The sequence below is a fragment of the Apodemus sylvaticus genome, chromosome 20 (genome assembly GCF_947179515.1).
Source record: "Apodemus sylvaticus chromosome 20, mApoSyl1.1, whole genome shotgun sequence".
Taxonomy (NCBI): Eukaryota; Metazoa; Chordata; class Mammalia; order Rodentia; family Muridae; genus Apodemus; species Apodemus sylvaticus.
Window position 1 is genome coordinate 17,336,571 of NC_067491.1, and position 12,839 is coordinate 17,349,409.

The 12,839-nt window shown below is 44.8% G+C and overlaps 1 protein-coding gene across 1 annotated transcript in view; it reads left to right on the forward strand.

The window, feature by feature from the left end:
• Myrfl (myelin regulatory factor like) overlaps window positions 1-12,839 on the forward strand; it is a 114,156-nt gene that overhangs the window by 79,212 nt on the left and 22,105 nt on the right. The window contains exons 14-15 of the mRNA XM_052165716.1: window positions 9,183-9,349; window positions 10,002-10,065. Coding sequence (XP_052021676.1) covers window positions 9,183-9,349; window positions 10,002-10,065 — 231 coding nt within the window. The remainder of the gene's footprint in view (window positions 1-9,182; window positions 9,350-10,001; window positions 10,066-12,839) is intronic.

Sequence of the window (12,839 nt, forward strand, 5' to 3'; positions counted from 1 at the left end):
CCTCTCCCTTGATCACTAATTGAGAAAATGCCTCCAACTGGATCTCATGGAGGTATTTCCTTGAGAGAGGCTCCTTTCTCTGTGATAACTTCAGCTTGTGTCAAGTTACCAGCCAGTACACCTACTTATCCCTTACCTGGACTGCTCTACTGAGAATAGCGTATACTCTCGTTCGTAGCAGCTTGGAGGGTATTTGTACCTGAATGAAATTACCTGTATATTTACTTGTTCCTTGTCAATCTCTCTGAATAGTTGTGTGAGAGCTGAAATCTGTATTTTTTCAAAACAATTCCTCCAGTACTTTATTGCGGTTTTCACCCTAGGGCTTCAAGCACTGTAGGAATTGAGCAATATTGGAAGCATGAGTTAACGAGTTCTGAGATATCTTGGCTGATCAGGCCTTTTCACAGCCTGGGGCTCTGAAAACACAGTCCCGAGTGTTCATCCTATCGCCTGCCGTTCCCTGTCTGGAGGTCAGAGATTCTTACATCCCGTGCTGACAAGTCCAAGATCTAATAAGCTGTAGATATCTCAGGAAGGATTTCTTTATATTGACATTCCATTTCTGAATCTCAGTGAAGGGAAGACAGTGGCTATTTGCATAAGAAAATCTGAAGAAATGGTTGTCTGGGAAAGATGGGTTCAGATTTCCCCTTGAGGTGTCAGTTGAACCCTCAAGATGAAAACGTCCAGAAGGCTGCGTGGGTTGTGGGACTCCGAGAGCAGCTGGGGGCAGAGAGGAGGCGGTAGCAAAAATCGTGAAGAAGCCAGGAAAGGAGAGATTATGGACGAAAGTTACAGATGAGAAGCCCGTGGCCACGTCTGGCCTGAGGAGAGCCTTTCCCTCATAGTTTAAAAAGAACTTGCAAATCTGTTGTCTATATTTAAAAATCAGAAATCTTCTCGTGATTGTTTTAGACTCTCATCTCCTGTGAAATACCAGTTCTGGAAACACAGGACTGGAGTGAAGCTCCCAGCAGGGACTTAGAACTCCAAGTCGCTGCTTTCCACTGTCTGTGTGGTAAGCGGCACGCAGGTGAGGTGGTAGGGCAGCGGTTCTCAACCTTCCTAACTCTGAGACCCTTTGATACAGTTCCTCATGCTGTGGTGACCCCCAACCAAAAAATTATTTCTTTGCTACTTCATAACTGTCATTTTCTACTGTTATGAATCATAACCTAAGTATCTGTGCTTTCCAAAGGTCTCAGACAACCCTGAAGAAAAGGTTGGTTTACCTCCCATAGGGGTCTGGACCCACAGGTTGAGAACCAGTGCTGTAGAGACAGCCAGGCAGAGGCTGAGAGAGTGGGGCACGTAAGGAAAAGACATGGCAAGGATAACACTATAACCCCAAATTACGAGGACCAGTAAAAAAAGAGGAAGAAGGGAGATGCGGTGGGAAGAGGGAGATGCGGTGGGAGGGTCTAGCTGGGACTAAGGTAGCAGTAAGTACTAAATGAAGGCAGGCTTCCTGTTGTGAAACCCTGCCTGGCTGGATGTGACTCCACACTTGTAGTCTCAACACTTGGAAGGCTGAGGCAGGAGGATCACACATTTCTGGCCTGCCTAGACTGAATGAAACCCTATCTCAGCAAACAAACAAAAACAACCCACCAGACTCTTGGCTGGTGCTTGTCCAAAGCACTAATGTGACATCTGACCTTCTAAATTTTGCTGTTCTTATTGAGTGGAATTGACATTATCTTTCTGTGATTAGTAAGAACTCTGTGGACCTCTTTCCTGGAGCTGATACTTAGAGTCCTCCTTCTGTGAATTTGGTCCAGCAGTCTAGTCATTGATGTGCTTTGCGTGTGTGTGTGTGTGTGTGTGTGTGTGTGTATGTGTGTGTATGTGTATATGTGTATGAATATGTGTGTGTGAATGTGTGTGTGTATATGTAGGTATGTGTAGGTGTGTGTAGGTAGGTGTATATGTGTGTGTAGGTATATGTATGTGTGTATGTGTATAGGTAGGTGTATATATGTGTAGGTGTGTGAGTGTGTAGGTGCGTGTGTAGGTAGGTATATATGTGTACATGTAGGTGTATGCATGTGTCGTAGGTGTGTGTGTATAGGTAGGTATATATGTGTGTGCATAGGTATATGTGTGCAGGTATATGTGTATAGGTAGGTGTATATGTGTATAGGTGTGTGTGTGTAAGTTGTGTGTCTGTAGGTAGGTGTATATATGTGTAGGTGTGAGTGTATGAGAGAGAGGAGGAGGAGGAGAAGGAGAAAAACCTTTCATTTGCCTGTTATTTTATTCCTTTCTGGTACTCTTAAAAAAAACTAATTTCTAAAGCTCTCTGAATAGCTATAGGCAGCGATGATTATCTTCCCCTCTGAGTGCTTTGGCCTTCTTTGTAGTGCTAATAACAGCTTTAAACTATGCACTTGTCTGGCTTTATTCTTATTAATGAATTGTTTCTCTATTGAACAGTGTGCTCTCTGAAGGCAGGAGCTGTGTCTACAGTGTCTGGTTTCTTCCCTCCTGCTACCAAGGAGTGTGGAGCCATCAGTAACTACCCGCGTGCTTCCCACTGGCACACGCGTGGGTGTTAGAGGACAGCTGCTCAGAGCTGGTCCCGTTCTTCCACCATGAAGGTCCCAGAGAATAAACTAAGGCTGCAGGCTGAGCAGTCAGAACCTTCCCTCCTGAGCCTTCTCAGTGGCCCGGGTAGGAGCTCCTTGCTGTTTTTCTAGCAAAGATCGTTGACCAGACAGAAACGCCCATTCCCCCGAGGTTCCCCACTTCTTGCTGGTGATCTAATCACAGCGTGGAGTTCCCCGCTATGGGATGAGACACACTGACCTCCTACATCAGGAGGAAAAGTCAGAGGCCATGGTGGCCGTGTATGCTTGCTAGCTGGGTTTGGGTTCTGGCCCTTGCAACCCTTTTGCAGAAAGAACTTGCCTTCCTAAATTACTTCACAGTGTCTGTACATGCAGTCCCAAGATTATTCTTTTTCAACATTAGCAGTAATTTTTTAATGGCATTTTTTTTTAATTATCCCTACTATGAAGTTGTGTTTCAGCTGAGGGATTGGGCCACATTCACAACTGGACAGAGCTAAGTAACTGAATCAGGTTCAGTTGTTTGTAACCAAGGGTGATTTTCAAAAAGTAAACCTTTCTAAGTGCGTATATTCAGTGTAGAATATACGCTCTCGGCACTAATTAATTCAAACCTCTACATGGAGACTAGACATGTCTATAAAGAAAACGTTCCCTGAGCATCCAGATATACATTCCTGGTCAATTACTCTCAGTGAGCCCCTATTACCAGGGTCAGGGGCATTTACAACTAGTTTTGAACATCCTTACAGGCTTCACTGAGACGCCGGACAAAAGTCAGAATTTTAAGTCTTTTAGTAAGAGTTGAGCGCCATAACAGATTCTAGAAATTTCTGTAAAGTCAGGACAGGCCATAATTATAAGGAGTAAGGAGTAATAAATTCCCCCTGCATCTTTATTACTTCCCAAATAGGAAAACACGTGAATTATCTCCTTGCCTATAGGACTCCTACAAGATCTATGGCACTGAAAACTCTGAGCTGGAGGAATTAGAGCCGGCCTTTTATCATTATTGACACTTAAGTAGGCATGTGCGGCAATCTCTTATATCTCCTAAGACAGGCCTAGAAATCCCTTGGGGAAGGCGTTGCGGAAAGAGTTGATTAGTGGTTAGGAGAAGATCTTAAACATTCTTCACTGTCTGCTCGGGTTAGACCTAAGTTACTGTGTATTGAGGAAAACCTCTTCTAAAAAGAAGAAGAGAAAGGAGCAGGTGGAGAAAAGGGGTGTGGTGTGGTGTGGTGTGGTGTGGTGTGGTGGGCTCGGGCGCTGTAGGGCAGTGGATGGCCTGTGTGGGGAAGAGGTCAGACAGGGTGGAGGGCCACGCGATTTGGGCGGCTGAGTTGGATGTCTACGGACCACGTGACCCGCTGTAAATGTTGCTTAATGTCCTCTGTAATCTAAGCTTACTGAACACTAATAAGGCATCCATGATGTCTTGGAGTCCTGGAATGCTATTCTTATCTTTGTTATTTCTGCCTTAGTTTTTATTAAAAAAAAAAGGAAACCCTGAACCTGCATTAGAAAGCCTAGAACAGTTTCTGTCAGATCTTTTAATTTGTAAAGAATTTTTTTTAATGAATCTCTCCTCCTGTTACTCCTCCTCCTCCCCCTCTTCCCTTCTCCTCCTCCTCCTTCTCCTCCTCCTCCTCATCATCATCATCATCACTGTTATTTTGGTGCTGTGCTTGTGAGTGCAGGTCCTGGAGAAGGCCAGAAGTCATCAGATTCCCTCTGGTTCTAGAGTTACAGGCAGCTTTGAGGGGCCATGTGGATGCTGGGACTCAAACTCCCATCCTTTGCAGGAGCTGTCGTTGCTTCTCACCACTAAGTCCTCTCTCCAGTGCCCCAAAATAGTTTTAATGCACACAAAATTAGAATAGCAATCGTCTTAGGGTTTTATAGCTGTGACAAGACACCATAACCAAGGCAACTCTTAGAAAGCACAACATTTAACCGGGGCTGGCTTACAGGCTCAAAGGTTCAGTCCCTTGTCATCATGGTGGCATGCAGGCAGACATGGTGCTGGAGAGTTCTACATCTGACTCTAAAGGCAGTAAGAAGGAGGGGCCACTGGGTGGGGCTTGAGCTTCTAAAACTGCAAAGCCCACCCCCCAGTGACACACTTCCTCCAACAAGAACACAGCTACTCCAACAAAGCCACACCTCCTAGCAGTGCCACTCCCTGTGAGCCCATGGGGGCCATTTTTCATTCAAGCCACCACAGTAATGAAACCGACAACCATCTCATTCAGAGTCCAGAGTATATTAAATTTTTCTCATTCCTGTAACAACATACCTGACAGAATTTACTTAAGGCAGGAAAGATTTGTGGTGACTCAGGTCTAGTATCCGATGATGGGGGTATCTCATGGCAGCAAGAGCAGGAGGCAGCAGGAGATGAGGACGCAGGCTCCGGATAGCCTGGGCTACACCCCTCAAAGGTCTACCCCCAGTGACCCACTTCTGAAAGCTCTGTGCCCATCCCAAGGGTGACAAAGTCTCAATATAGCACTGCAACCAAATGATGGAGCACGTGAGTCTACAGAGGACATCTTACATTCCAGTTCCAACCTGCTACAAGTTCTTACCTTTCTCCTACTAAATTATTTAAACTGAGTTCCAGAGTTATATCATTTTATTATAGACACTTTAACATAGCCTGCCTGCCTGCCTGCCTGCCTGTCTGTCTGTCTGTCTGTCTCTCTCTCTCTCTCTCTCTCTCTGGTGTTCTGGTGTGTGTGTGTGTGTTTTACAGCACATGCATCTGGAAGTGTGAGGCCAGGCATGGCTATCATTCTTTAGAAACACCATCAACCTTGTTTTTTGGGGCAGGGTCTCTCATTGGGTGGCTGATTAGAGTGTCTGACTGAGTCCTAGCAGGCGTTGCCCGTCTCTGTCTCCCTAGAGCTGGAGTTACACATACACATCACCACGCCTGGCTCTTTCTGTCCCCGTAGGTTCTGGTTGCCTGACTTACATCTGTGGGCTTTCTCAGCCAAGGCTTAATGTGCAGAGCTATCTCCCCAGCCTGACAACATCTCTCTGAAAGGGAAGGACCACTTCTTAAAAAATGGAGCTAGTGTAGCATTATCATGTAGAAAAACTTGACCATTGTGGTAAATTTAACTATAGTTGGTGCTGAAATTTCACAAATGTTTTTGTTTTGTTTTTATGTAGATGTAACACAAAAGGCGTACATCTGTCCATCTGGTTTGGGTGGCCATTAAGAATAATTTTCTATTAAGTTCCATCGTTTGGGGAGGGGTATCAAACAATGATGCCCTATCATTCTTTATTTGGTCATTGGCATTCTATTAAAATGAAGAACATTTTCCTCACCAGATAGGTAGTTGACATGCAGTTGAGGAAGTGAAAGCTTAGTTCCTTCCTTTATTTATGAGTGTTCTGGAAAAGAAAGTTAAGCCTTAATATCTTCTGAAGGCAACCAATAAAACGTTTTTAAATTGTGTATGGCCGTGGGTGCTTTTAAAATATATATGATCCTTTGATCTGTTCCAGCAGAGTGCCCTTTGTTCTCTGGCCTCTTCAGGAGGTTCCTGCCTGCTGTGACATACTCAGTCCTGGGTGGTCATCCTCTGCTTTGTCAGAGAGGTGTCTGAGCTCTCTCTTCATATCCTGCCCACCCCAAACCTGGGGCTGCTCCTCCTCACAAGATCCCTGGTTCCCTTCAGTCCGCGGTATTGAGAGACCACAATGAACATGCTCACTGTTAGTGGGTCAGAAATGTCTTTTTATGATACTTGTTCATAGGCGGAGATAGGAAATAGTTTTCCTCCAAGGAGATAGAATACATCAGGGATCCATGGCGATACTTATAATTTAAACGCAGAGTTGCTAGCCCTTTGCTTAAACTCTTGGCTTTGTATTTATATCTAGTATCTTCAATACTTAAAAACCGAAGCTCTCTAACATAATCATGTGTGTTATATTCAGTTATAATCCTGCATGTCCTATGTGTACTATAATCACTCACTGTTATTACTTACAGTATGATTACTAAAAGTTTTCATTGCCAATTATTTTTATTTTCTGCGTGGAATATATCTTTCGAAGAAGGACTAGTCAATCAGTGTAGGGTGAGACCAGAAATTCAATCGCACATTATGCTTATTTCTTTGCTTGTTTAAAATAAGATTTTTTTTAGTATAATTATGGTTCACTATTATTTTTAAATATCCGCATTATTTTTTCTTTCTTTGTATTTTATTGCATTTTTGGTTTTTGTAGCCTTACAAAGCAGTCAAGATTCCAAATGGGGTTTTCACGTGGACTGCGTTTGGGTGATTTTCCATCCACAACTCTCCCTTATCTCCCTGCCCCCTTTCCTCCTGCCTCTTCCACATTTTAGAGGTAAAATACCCACATTCTTTAAAAGGCAAATTTATATAAATGTGCGCATAAATGACATATCACATATAACATACATAATGAAGGTTTATTCTTAGAGCCTGCTTTTACTCAATTTTTCCCACCTTGACTCTTCTTTCCCAGTGTGTATAAAAATTTTACATTCTAATATAAATGGACAATACACATGTTTTGTACTTCCCCCCCCCATTTCTGGAGACAGTGGGTCGTCTGCATGCACGGTCCTGCCTTCTTCTCTCATGGTCTCGGTCTTCCCTGTGCATCAGGACGGGAAGGTTTTTTCCTCCCCCTGAAGTGCATGGCTGCTGTGCAGTGCTTGCCTTCACCCCCAGCTGCTCTGACCGTGTTTGAGTGATGTCAGTCTCTCCCCATCTTCTTTCATTTCCCAGTCTATGGAAGAGATTTCTGGAAATGGGCATTACTGAGTCAGAAAATAAGCACGTGTGTAATTTTGCTAGGTTATTGCTAAATTCTGTTTCATTGCATGTTTTATCACTAGGGTTTTTTAAGATAGATTTTTAAAAGGCTATGTAATAAGATTTTAGGGGAAAAACACTTTGGAGGGTAAATTTTAGAATACAGGCATACACATCCACACTCACACACAGTCACACACATACACACATATAATCACACACATATACACACAGTCACACACATATACACACATATACACTCACACATAGATATATACACACACTCATACACATATACACAACACACACACTCACACAGACATACCCACATACCCACACTCATTCACACACCCACACATACACACACCACTCACACACATATACATACTTACACACTCACAATACACACACACATATACACACATACTCACACACATACACACATATGTACGCACACACTTAAAGCCAACACAGGCCTCAGAGATAAACCTGTTGGTCCTTTGCTTCCCAAAGCTTTCTGCTTTTCCTAGCTGCTGACTTGGCACCTCTCAATTTGCCTGCTGCCATTTGCTGTTTAACAAAGAGGCAACACAATGGCCGCCCACCACAGACTCTCCATTTGGCTAGGGAGCTAGCATGCAACACCCAATATGGACAAATGGCCAACTGACGATATCAGGGAGCTTCCTTAGACCTCCTTGGCTGGCTGGAATGAAGAAGATCCTTCAATGCTTCTCAAGACAAACATATCTTTAAAACTGCACAAACTGAGCCTTAACTCTGGGATGTTCCGCTCGCATCCTTCACTGTATGACCACACAACTCTCTGGTGTCCGCACTGTATTAGCATATATTCATTGTTCAGAATAAAAGGTTTAACTAATTCATTTCCATGCCTGCATATGCCATACTTTGAGTCCCCTTTTCAGTGATTGTCTTTCATGGTTTGAAACCATGAAAGCTTCAGTTTGTATGAGATTCCCGAACACACAACCCCAATATGTCTCAGCCAGAGATAATCTTGGGACATTGCCCTCACTGTATGGGAGTAAACTGCTCTCTCTGTAAGACAGGCATTGCTTTGGACTTTGAACTTTTGAAAAGAGGGGGAAAAGAAGGAAAGGTCATGGGGTCAGTGTGAGATCTGACAAGAGCTTGCCAATGTGTTTTGTTATGGCTAAGACAGACACGTGTTCATAGGCAGACGGACCATGTGGTCAGGCAGGAAGTGGCCTTGGTGAGTTCCCCAGTCTGTCTTTGTCTTTTCTGATGTTTTAGTGACTTTCATTGAGCAAAAGGAATTATGTGTGTTTTAAGCATTCTGTTTGAGAGTCAGATTTGTAAAATTTGTATTACACATGATCACTCTGGAGATGGTAAAGAAGAAATACTATCTCAAGAACTATCGTCACTTTACAAATGAAAAAGCTGAAATCTCAAGAACTTGTCCCATTTTTACCTGGTGGCAGAACTCAGCAAAAAGCCAGGGTCTTTAGAGTAATATTGTTGTTTTTATTTTATTTAGGAGATAGGGTCTCTCTATATAGCTGAGAGTAGGCCTGGAACTCATTGGACAGGCCAGATTAGCTGGAACTCATGATCATCCTCCTGCCTCAGAAGCCGTTTTACAGTCCAGCTGGCAGTGTGAGTAGCCTGTTCTGAGTTTCAAACCATGTCTGATTTCTCCAGAGTGACCTTGAAATGGCAGGTGGCATCTTCTGCCTTTGGATAGCTCGCAGACAGTTCCCCAGTGGCCTCAAACTCTACAGCACCCTGTAGCATGTTTTGTGCTCCTTTCCAGGACCAGATCTTCATGGAGAATGTGGGGGCCGTGAAGCAGTTGTGTAAACTCACCAACAATCTGGAAGAAAGGATAGAGGAGTTAGAAATTTGGAACAAAAAGCTGGCCAGGCTAAAACGCCTGAGTAGCAGCTGGAAATCCTCTGTCAGTGAAGGCAGTTCAGTCAGGTAAGGTCAGATCTTTGGGGAAGGCAGAGCGGGTTCCTTCCCCCCCACCCCAACACACACACAAGGCCACTGGGGGGTGGGGGGGCTTGTGGGTGTAGCAACACAGTTACACTTTCAGGTGCCTAGGAGTCCTGCTTAGGATGCCATCCCTAGCCTCCTGAGTCCTTTGTTACTTTTTCTGTTGGTTGCTTTTAAAATGAAACATGAGGACTTCCTTTAAGCGCCTCCACCATTAGAGAAAGTGCTAGGTGTCAGCAAAAGAATGTTTGCCCCTTCAAGGAGAAGAGGTGGTCATCTCTAAATTTGAAAAGAAAAAAGTTATGTTTGATTCTCGGGGAATGGGGGGTGGAAGAAATTATGTTATTGTTTGTTCTTAGTACCTAACGAATTAAGTGCCTTTTGCTGGGCTCTAGTTCTTAAAAAATAAAATAAAATAAAAAATGCAATTATTAATGTTTGCTAACCCCCCCCCCCCCCCACACACACACACACAAAAGAACTCCAATTGCTTTGGCTTTTTTTTTTTTCCTCAAATTATCACTGTCTTACAAAAGAAAAATCCTACTGCTGGGTTGTGACAGCCTGGGCCTTTGTCATATACCTCCTAGAGAGGCATTTGAATAGTAATCAATTTTCTCTCTCTCTTTTAAAGCAAATTTAGCAGAGCTGTGAGTGCATCTTCAGCAAGACAGACAGGTTCCAAAAAGCCCACCAAGGTAAAGAGAAGACTGAAATGTAAATGAACAGGGAGGTGGTGTTCTTTATACAAAACCCTCCTGGGGTAGATCTGTCTCCCCGCTTCTGGGGGATAGGGGATGGGGGAGGGGGCGGTGGTAGATGGAGGCAGGAAGATGGAGAGAGCAAAGCCTGCCTTTTATTAGAGCCCGGGTATAAAATGAGTTCAGGACGAGCCTGGGCAACTTTGTAAAGCCCTGTGTCAAGATCAAAAACACAGAAGGCAGGCTGTGGGAGTAGCTCACGGTAGGGCTTGCCACACACAGGAGTGGTCCTGTTTTCAATCCACAGTGACAAGTAACACACATGTACACAGGTGCACACACACAAACGCACAAACACACACACACACACAATTTTAGAGGTATTGATCAGTACCTCCACCTTGGTCTGTTTCCCTCTTTTGCATTCTTAGGCAGGCATGTTAATGACTATTAACTGTTTCCTAAACAACTATTAACTGTTTCCTAAACAACAAACACTAAAGCCTAAATAAAAAGAGTCCAGAATGTGGCCAGACCACTTCAGAAACAACCTACCAGTTATTGTTTACATGAATCCTCTCTCGTGAACCCCACCCAACAGCCTTCACATGAAACATCAACATATACACATAGGCATCTTCACACTTGTATGCATGCACATATTTATGTATGTATACATGTATTGCTGTGAGACACGTATTCCTGGGGAGACGTGAACAAATATGTAATTACCCCAGGTAAAGAACCAGTGATAGACCAAAATATGGATACCACGAAAGTCCAACTTGGTGAACCAATGAGTTTTATCGGGGCTACTTACAGGAGCAGAAATGACCCAAAGACAGCTGTGTCACCACAGCATGGGAGACAGCTCACAGAGCTGGGGACCTGGAGCTCACTGCACACAGGTTGGAGAACAGCATCCTATCCACGTGGCTCTGTCAGGCTGAGCCTTTTCCAGGCAGCTCAGGTGGTCCGGGGAACTTGGGAAAGTATGAGCAATGACGCTCTGTTCACCCCTGTGCTGTCCCGGCCGCGCCCTGTTTCCGTGAGGTGCCCTCCCTGGCCTGTCACTAGGTGACCTTTGCTTCTAGAGGCCTCCTTGGGTCACTGGGGGAAATAAATACACATAGGTGCTTCTAGGCTGAGTGGTGAGTGCTCGCTGTCAGCACGCTACTAGGAACAGCTAACGAACCTCTAGGCGCTAAGAAGCATGGGTGGGGACAGCACAGCTCTGTGCTGGCCTAGACACATTCAGGGCTCAGTCGAGGTCACCTCCGTGTAGTGCTGATGCAATCAATAAGGCCGGCCTCCCTCTTCTCTACTTCTCTGTCTCCCAAAGGCGGGCAGCTGCTGTACACAGTGAGCCAGAAGCCCTCACAGTTCAGTTAGAATTCAGAATAAGTCAGAGAGGGGGAAGAGAACACGAATGTATACAGACATCTCACTCCCACTAAAACCCGTTGAGACAGAACTTGCCACGGTCCTTAGATATTTGACGGGTCCTACAGTAATCTTTAGGCATACCCAAACTGAAGAATTGTTACATTGTCAAGTGGACCCTCCTAATAACTCGAGAATCACTCGGGTAGCATTTTATTTTCCTATGTGAAGGGTAACATCAATGAGAATCAATGATCCGGAAGAGATTTGTACAAGACTTGGTTCTCAGCCATTTCCCAACGTGTGGTCTAAGGACTGTGAGCGGAATCAAGGAGATGTAAAAAGGAACCCAGCAGCTGCTGAGAGCGGTGTGATGACGGAAGGACTTCTAAGAATAATATTATTATTTCCAATCCACCCCCCACAGACTCCATCGAACCCTCCCTCTGTAGGGTAGCACTCAGAACGCTCCCAGCGAGGTGTAGGGAGGGTGCCAGTCATGGACTCTGTGACTTGCAGACTTGCTTCCAGTGGGATCAGGGGAGAAGACTGTTCTAACAGCACCCAGGCTCGTGAGCTTGTTAAAAAGTACGATTAATCACCTCCTTTTCACGCTCAGATGACAAGTCCACGAAATAACTAAAGGTCATTCTAAAGCTGTTTCTTAGTTGCTCCCACTCCTGTAGACCTTTTAGTCAAAATCATGACTGTTAGCATTTCGTCTAAGCTCTGCCCCACAGTCACCTGGCAATAGCCAGGTATGCCCCGCCCCACAGTTACCTGGCAACAGCCAGGTATGCCCCGCCCCACAGTTACCTGGCAACAGCCAGGTGTGCCTGACTCACTATAAAAAGGGGCTGTTTGTCCCCTCCTCTCTCTTGCTTTCTTGCCTTCTTGCTCCTACTCTGTCTTCTCCCCCCTTCCCCGTCTCTCCCTACTCCTCTCCCCAGTCTCTTTCCACATGCTCATGGCTGGCCTCTACTTCTCTACTTTCTGTCTGTCTGTCTGTCTGTCTGTCTGTCTGTCTGTCTCTATTACCCCCTTAATCCCCTTTCCCATGCCCTGAGTAAACTCTATTCTATAGAGTGGCTGGTCCCTCAGGGGTAAGGGACACCTCAGCATGGGCCCTCGGAGGCCCCTTCTTCCCCCACATCTGACTACACCTCCATCATACATATTCCTTCTTTCCTTATCTTTTTATAAAGCACAGCGATTCCACTCTGTATTGTGAGACGGAAGGAAGCCCGTTCCCCCTTGCCCGTTCCCCATGTGCCAGCCTTTACAGCATCTATCTGCCCTAGTGTGTGTTTCCTTACCTTCCTAGAGACAGCACTTACTGATTTTCATATCCTCTGGTTGTGCATAGCATCAACAAGTAAATATTCATG